The following is a 7,991-nucleotide window of genomic DNA, read 5'->3' as shown; positions in this document are numbered from 1 at the left end:
GACACTGTGATTATTATGCTCTCTATATTCTTCTAAATAAGCTGAGAAACCATAAGTATACAGACAGGGAGGCTGCACTATATTCTTCCACACCTGTGTGACAGGAACCTGTCTAAGTATCAGTGGCAGTTGATGATAGAAGTTTCTGTTTCCCCCTGTGTATAACTAGTGCGGTACAGAAACTGCTGAAGCCTGTGACGGGTGACACATAGATCTCCAGAGACCAAAGTAGAGATAGTAGTCACCGAGCCGGATTCACACTGCTGCTAAGCAACCATCCCGGTCTGATATATAGAGATAAATAACAGGTGAGAGACTGACACATGGAATACCAGAATGCAGCACATGGGAGAGGTTAGTTTTGGCCGGAGTGTCCCTTTAACATTTCATAATTATATCATCTAGTTATCATCTCTTTATTTGTAGATCTCATTCGAAACCATCTACACGTCATTGTTCTTTGTGATGGATAAGGGACACATAACGGAGAAGATACTGAACGTCACCCTGGAGATAATCTACCTTCTTACCGGAGAGGTAAAATAATCCGGGACTCATGTATATGTTCTTTCTCTTATCTTTTTATCCTACGGACAATATTATAGAAAAAGCAAAAGATCACGTCATCATAATTGATTTGTAAATATAAATGCTGTAACAAATCTTCTCTGGTGCATAGTGTGAAGGTAGCGCCCACTAGCATTTTGACTGACCCCCTAATGCTGCTTCCACCTTCCTGAACAGTCCGCGGTGGACACGCATTACAAAAGTTATGATTTTTGGAATGGTGGGAGGTAAAAACGAAAATTGAAAAAACCGAAAATAGGCTGTTCATTAAGGGGTTAATAACCTATCATTCACCTGTTCTATACCTGGACTGAGTTACCTGGTGGTGGTTGCATTCAGTTATCCTTTGGATGCATTACTATGGACTGGTCTGTGGGCTACAACATAAGGTGTCTTAGCCTGGGGACTGTGTTGCTCGCTCTGCAGGAGGGGTGTTGCGGTGGCACTGGTTGCCATGTGGTGCGGCACCCACTTAAAAGAAGTCGCCATGAGGAGGCAAGTGGGCTTATACAATCAAAATGTTTACTAAGAACTTCCTGTTCATTTTGATTCTCTTGTATGTTCCATCTCGATATCCAGGATTGTTCAGTAGAGAAGAAAACTTCTGGTGACTCTCTACCCCCCAACAGCTGTCCCCACATGTCTGGAAGATGGACCAGTACCATCACGGAGCCTTCACTGATACCTAAGAGAAACAATGAGCAGAAGATCCTAGAACTCACCAACAAGATCATTCATCTGCTGACTGGAGAGGTGAGGACTACCGGGAATGCTGGGACATTATATAGTAACGCTATGAAGGTGTCGGGATGATGACTGTATCATTGTGTGTCAGGTTCCTGTAAGATGTCAGGATGTCTCCGTCTATTTCTCCATGGAGGAGTGGGAGTATATAGAAGGACACAAGGATCTGTACAGGGACGCCATGATGGAGGACCACCGGCCCCTCACATCACCGGGTAAGAGGAGAGCATTTTTGACAGTCCACAAGATACACCCATCACCTGATAACTACATATAAACAATGTCTTCCACTGTATGTGTCTCCTACAGGTATATCCAGTAAGAGAAATCCATCAGAGAGATGTCCCAGTTCTGTGTTTTCCCGGGATTGTCCACAGGAATATCACAACGTCCCAGAGGGTCATCACGTAGGTGGAACCAAAGTCTCGTCAAATCCCATAAAGGTGAATGTGCACTTCATGCTTTGCCAATATTACCTAATAATTTGTTACATTTCAGCTCATTAACTGAGGAAATAATTTGTAATATTTTATGTGAGTGTTTAGGGAAATATTCATATTAAAGTTGAGAATGTAGACGGAGGATACAAGGCGTATGTGTGGGAGGATCAAAAGTGCAATAAGGAAGAAACTTCTAACAATATCTACCCAGGTGAGCGACAACCACAAACTGTTCAGTGACTAAAACAATCTCTTTTTATGAACTCTCCTTAAGGCTACATGCACACGACCGTTCTTCTCGTCAGTGTGCTATCCGTATTGTAACGGACGGCAGACTGACCCCTTCATTTCTATGGCTCCGTGCACACTACCATGTTCTTCACAGATCCTTGAGTGGGACCGGGCCACAAAACTCAGAGCAGGTCCTGTTCCTGTCAGTATTTGTGGCTCGGTCTCGCCCATTCAAGTCAAACCTATGGAACAAATGGGACGGATGCGGAGGACATACTGTCGTACCGCAAAAAAACGGACAATGGATCCATTGTTTGCAGTACGCAAATACAAACAATCATGAGCAGGTAGCCTTGGTATGTGAGAAGTGTCCAGTAGGGGCTACGAGGAGCCAACATCATCTTTTGGACTCCTGCCATCCTTGGAAATGCTGTGACATCTATCATCATTGTCATAACTTTCTACTCTGACACCTTGATAAGAGATCTTTACATTTAACATCTTTACATTTGCTCTCACAGATGGAGAGGACAGCAAAAATATTTTGGAAGGATGTCTCTTTTTATCTCCAGACTGTATACTGGACAACGGCAACATCACTCAAGGTTCTCCAGGAGAAAACGTCACTTCTCCAAGGGTTGTTAGTGCAGGTTTATCATCCGATTCTTCTGACCACCAGGAATGTTCTTCTATTAGATTGAGCGTCAATTCACCTAGTACAGATCGTAAGGACAATAATATGTGTTCATGTTCTGAGTGTGGGAAATGTTTTCCACTAAAATCCTATCTGAATAAACATAAGAAAACTCACACCGAGGATAAGCCGTTCCAATGTGGACAATGCGGAAAATGCTTTCGAAGTGGATCAAAACTTAGAAGACACCAGAGGGTTCACACAGGGGAGAAACCATATCCATGTGCTGATTGTGGGAAGCTCTTTGCTCATAAACTAAGTCTCGTCAACCATGGGAAAACCCACACAGGTGAGAAGCCATTCTCCTGCACCGAATGTGGGAAATGTTTTTCTTCTTTTTTTTTTTTTTTTATCACATTTATTTTTATTGAATTTTTTCAAGTGAATTTATAAAATAACATGGCAATGAAGTGCATACATTGAGTTACAATCACTCAAAAATATGTCAATAACATTTGATTTTGAAGGTAATAAAAGAAAAGAAAATAAGAAAAACAAAATGTAACATTTTAACATTTCCGCAATTATTTGTACAATTAGGCAGTATAGATAGAATGTAGGTGCAGCGAAGTCTTAGAATGAAGAGTCAATGTAACGCTTTACAATGGCGGCTGGTAATCCACACATCCCAACTATCATCGAACACCTTTTTCCTATTTAGTGAGGAAGCAATCATGGATTCAAACCAACAGTTGTTATTAATTCCCTGTATGATTTCCGACATAGTAGGAATTTTGTTGGATTTCCAATTTTGTGCAATTTTGGACCTTGCTACAATTAATGTGTGTAAAATAACTGTTCTATGTGTCCAGTCAAAGTTATCTGCGTCTATGGTTAAAAGAGTCAAGGGTGCATTCAGAATTATCGGGTACCCGCAAATTGAAGATAAAAATTTGGTAATTCTTTTCCAGAAAGCCAAAATGGGGGGGCAGTCCCACCAAATATGTTTCATGGTCCCTACGGCGTTACATCTCCAGCAGCTATTTGAAACATTGTAGTATCTAGAAAGTTTCGACGGGGTGAGATACCATCTATATAAAAGCTTTCTAGCAGTTTCTATATGATTAGTACATCTTGAAATGGAAGCAATGGCAGTAAACGCTAGGGCCCATTGATTCTCTGAGAATGTAATATTCAAGTCCTGTTCCCATTTCCGAGTATAATTTTGAAGGGCGTCAGGGTATGAACTGAGTATCAGTCTGTAACAGTGTGAGATGTTGCCTTTGGATGCGGAGTTGGAGGTCATCCATTTGTGTAAGGGAGAGCATATGGAGGGAAGAGGAAAGGGTAGAGAAGAAGTCGCATGTCTGATCTGTAAGTATTTATAGAAGTCGTGTTTATGTACAGAATAGGATTGGGTAAGATCTTCAAAGGTTATGAACAGGTCCCTTTTCCATAAGTTAGACAATATATGTAAGCCATTGGCCATCCAGTTTGATATGTCAAGGTCTGGTATATGGGCCATTAAGATAATAACATTTGATTTATTATAATTTGTTGAGTACAAGTCAGTTCTGCGTACAAAATTATTCCACAAATCCATAATTGCTTTGATAGTGGGATGCGTGGATTGTACATGAGTACCAAAGAGAGAAGAAGCAGTGAGAATATCCGAGATGTGTATTTTCCCTAATAGAGAGGATTCGGTAGATACCCACAACTTCGATATGTCATTGGACCATAAGGATTTTAATTGGTCCATTATAGAGGCACGGTAATATTGTAATACTGATGGGCAACCCATTCCCCCCTTCTGCAATGGTTTCTAAAGAATTTCTGCCTTTACTCTCTGTTTATTTTTGCCCCATATGAATTTCATCAGAACAGATTGTAGCTTTGTAAGATAAGTTATAGGCACACTTATAGGAACATTCCTAAAGAAATAAAGTATTTTGGGAAGAGATAGCATTTTGATCGCTGCAATCCTACCTAACCAAGACACTCCGTGATGTTTGTAGCTGCGTAAATCCTCTTCTATACACTTTTGCAAAGGTATGTAGTTTTGGTTAAACATGCACGAGATAGGAAATGTTAGGTTAATACCCAAGTAGGGCAGGGCCCCCTCTACCCATTTGAAAGGGAATTTATTTTTGAGATATTTAACAGTTTTCTTAGGAAGACCCATGTTTAATATTTGGGATTTTGTTGTGTTAATTTTATAATAAGACGTTTTGCTGAATTTGCAGAGGATTTTTTCTATTTCTGGAAGAGATGTCAACGGGGAGGCGCACATTATGATGACGTCATCTGCAAAAAGGCCTATGCGATGTTCATATGTACCAATAGTTATACCTTTAATCAGATCGGATGTTCTGATCTTTTCAGCTAGAGGTTCCATGAGCAAGGCAAAGATCAGTGGGGAGAGTGGACATCCCTGTCTAGTGCCATTTGTGATTGTAAAGCTAGAGGACAGGAAGCCAGCTGTATATACTGCTGCGGAGGGTCCCGAATAAAGAGCCAAGATGGCACGTCCAACTGGACCTGTAATACCTATTTTGTCTAACACCGATTTCAAGTATCCCCAATGCACCCTGTCGAATGCCTTTTCTGTGTCTAGCGACAGGAGCAAAGAGGGCACGTTGTGTGTTTCAGCATAATGGAGAAGATTTATATTCCTTCTGGTGCCATCCACTGTCTGTCTATTCTTAATAAAGCCGACTTGATCATTTTTGATTAGTGCTGGTAAAATATCAACAAATCTGTTAGCTATGGCCTTAGAGTAAATCGCTATTGAGTAGAGATATCGGTCTAAAGTTTTCAGGTTTATCTGGGGTCTTGCCAGGTTTGGGTAAGGTTATTATAAGGGCCCGAAGCATTTCCTGAGGAAAGGTGCCAATATCTGTTGCTTGGTTGAACACTGAAACCAGATGTGGTGAAAGAATATGGGAGAAATTTTTGAAATATTCGTTTGTTAGGCCGTCTGGCCCGGGAAACTTATTGATCTTGAGGTGTTTAAGAACCATTTGAATTTCTAGAAGTGAGAAGGGCGCGTTCAGTTTGGCTAGCTGTTCACTTGATATTAGAGGCAGTTTAACAGATTTTAGGAAATTATCTATCATCTGCTGTGAGGGTTGGATAGTATTTGGGTCATTGTGAAGGTTATATAAGTTGCTATAATAGTCAGCGAAGGATTCAGCTATTTTTTGAGGGTTCATAATTTTTCCCCCTGTCTTATCAAAAATAAAGGGGATTTTGGTTTTATTAGTTTTATTTTTGAATTTGTTGGCCAACATTTTCCCAGCCTTGTTGCCCTGCCAGTAGTATCGCATCTTAGTTCTTCTCAATGCATATTCACATTTATGATATAACAGTTGGTGGAGTTGGTTTCTCAATTGCTTTAATTCTAAAACCAGTTTTCTGGACATTGCTGATTTATTGAGATCTTCAAGTTTTTTAATGTTTGCTAACAGTTCTTGTGTTTTGGACTGTCTTATTTTTTTGGCGGTTGATGACAATTTGATAAGATGTCCCCTGATAACGGCTTTATGGGCACACCAATTATTAAAAGTTGAGGTGTCCTTAGCGTCGTTGAGATCAAAGAAGTCGGTCAGTGCTTTTTCTATCTGGTCGCTGCTAGTTACATTGTTTAGAAGGGAATTGTTTATCCGCCAGGGAGAGGTGGGAACATTGTTACATTTTTCTTTGAAAAGGGCTGATATCGGGGCACGGTCCGACCAGGTTATGAGGCCAATTGAAGGGTTAAGTACTCGTTGAAGTAACCATTGATCTACCATAATAAAGTCAATTCTCGAGTAGTTTTTATGGGGGTGTGAAAAAAAAGTGTAGTCCCTTTCGGAAGGGTTAAACCATGTGTCGTAGAGATTTTCCCTATAAGTAATATTGTATACATCAGTGTTTTTCTCTTTTGGCTTACAGTGGCTCTTATCTAACTGGGGATTGAGTACTTTATTGAAATCTCCACATATAACGAGGGCTCCATACCTGGAATTCTCAATGCGTTTGAGTAGATGCTTAAGAAATTTACCCTGACGTTTGTTCGGAGCATATAGCGATACTATAGTGAATTTTTCGTTGTTGATAATGCATTGTAGAATTATATATCTGTCCCACTTGTCATAGGTAACCTGGGTCAACTGAAAAGCCAATGAATTTTTAATAGCGATTAAGGTGCCTTTCTTTTTGTGTGCATTGGGAGTGCAGAAAATATGGGGGAATTGGGTGTGTTTAACCCTGTGGGAGTCTTTGTCTAAAAGATGTGTTTCCTGTGCACACCAAATGTCGCAATTAAGTGCCTTACATTCTCTCCACAAAAGAGAGCGTTTGTACAGGCTATTGAGGCCCTTAACATTTATGGAAGAGATTTTAAATACCATTGTATTTGAGATTGTGGAGTGCAGTGTATGGAGGTGAGAGGCGTTGAGATTCCGCATTCGTCTCCTTTAACCCCTTCCCGCCGGATCACGTATATATACGTCATTAAAATCGGTGGCTTACCGCCTTTTCACGTAAATGTACGTCATGGAGATGAAGCTGGCTCAGGAGCTGAGCCAGCGACATCACCGCCGGGTGACAGCTGTATGTTACAGCTGGCACCCTAAGGTATCGGCCAGGACCGGAGCTAGCCTCCGATCCGACCGATTAACCCCTCATATGCTGCGTTCAATAGAGATCGCAGCATGTGAGGAGTTTATAGCCACCGGCACCCATGCAACGTGATCGCTGGGTTGCCGGTGGCTGCAAAGGCGATCGGAGGGCTAATGCTTACCTCCCGATCAGCCTGTAACGGAATCCTCCTATGCCCCGTCGTCGGCGGGGCCCAGGAGGCTTCCGGTAACATCGGCAAGATGGCGCCGGCTCAGCTTCCGGCTCAAAAGCTGAGCCGGCGTCATCAGCAGTGGGTGTCCGCTGTATGTAACAGCGGACACCCCGATCTATCGCCAGGAACCGGAGCTAGCTCCGATTCCTGGCATTAACCCCTTCGATGCAGCGATCCATTGTGATCGCTGCATCCTAGAGGTTTGTAGAAAATCGGCAGCCTTGCCATGCGATGGCAAGGCTGGCGACTGCTACCATGGCAACAGGAGCCCTAACAATGGACTCCTGTCTGCCATTACGTAAGCTGATTAGGCCCCGCCCAGAGGCGGAGCCTGATCGGCTTGCTGTCAGTGAACAACTGACAGTTCCAATACATTGCACTACATAGGTAGTGCAATGTATTAGAACATCAAACAAACAGTTGGACATTCAAGTCCCCTAGTGGGACTAAAGAAAAGTGTAAAAAAAAGTGTAAAAAAAGTAAAAATAAAAGTTGGAAAACATACAATAAAAGTTTCAAATAATAACACAAAACACAA

At 41.7% G+C, this 7,991-nt stretch overlaps 1 protein-coding gene across 1 annotated transcript; it reads left to right on the top strand.

Annotated features, from left to right (window-relative positions):
* The first annotated feature begins 316 nt into the window (after positions 1-316).
* On the top strand, positions 317-2,248 carry LOC142663757 (oocyte zinc finger protein XlCOF29-like). The gene is made up of 5 exons (XM_075842587.1): positions 317-354; positions 427-537; positions 1,147-1,320; positions 1,403-1,526; positions 1,621-2,248. Exons 1-5 carry the CDS (start codon positions 337-339, stop codon positions 1,815-1,817), a joined length of 624 nt encoding a protein of 207 aa, XP_075698702.1. The 5' UTR covers positions 317-336; the 3' UTR covers positions 1,818-2,248.
* The last annotated feature ends 5,743 nt before the right edge of the window (positions 2,249-7,991 follow it).

This window comes from Rhinoderma darwinii, chromosome 11 (genome assembly GCF_050947455.1).
Source record: "Rhinoderma darwinii isolate aRhiDar2 chromosome 11, aRhiDar2.hap1, whole genome shotgun sequence".
In the NCBI taxonomy this organism is placed as follows: domain Eukaryota; kingdom Metazoa; phylum Chordata; class Amphibia; order Anura; family Rhinodermatidae; genus Rhinoderma; species Rhinoderma darwinii.
The sequence above is the reverse complement of the archived record's forward strand: the minus strand, read 5'-3'. Positions and strand labels throughout refer to the sequence as shown.

Bases quoted from the DNA above. Each gene is read 5' to 3' on its own strand.
- LOC142663757 (XM_075842587.1), top strand. The intron at 538-1,146 runs GTAAAATAATCC...CTCGATATCCAG, and splicing joins TCTACCTTCTTACCGGAGAG to GATTGTTCAGTAGAGAAGAA. The intron at 1,527-1,620 runs GTAAGAGGAGAG...TGTCTCCTACAG, and splicing joins CCGGCCCCTCACATCACCGG to GTATATCCAGTAAGAGAAAT.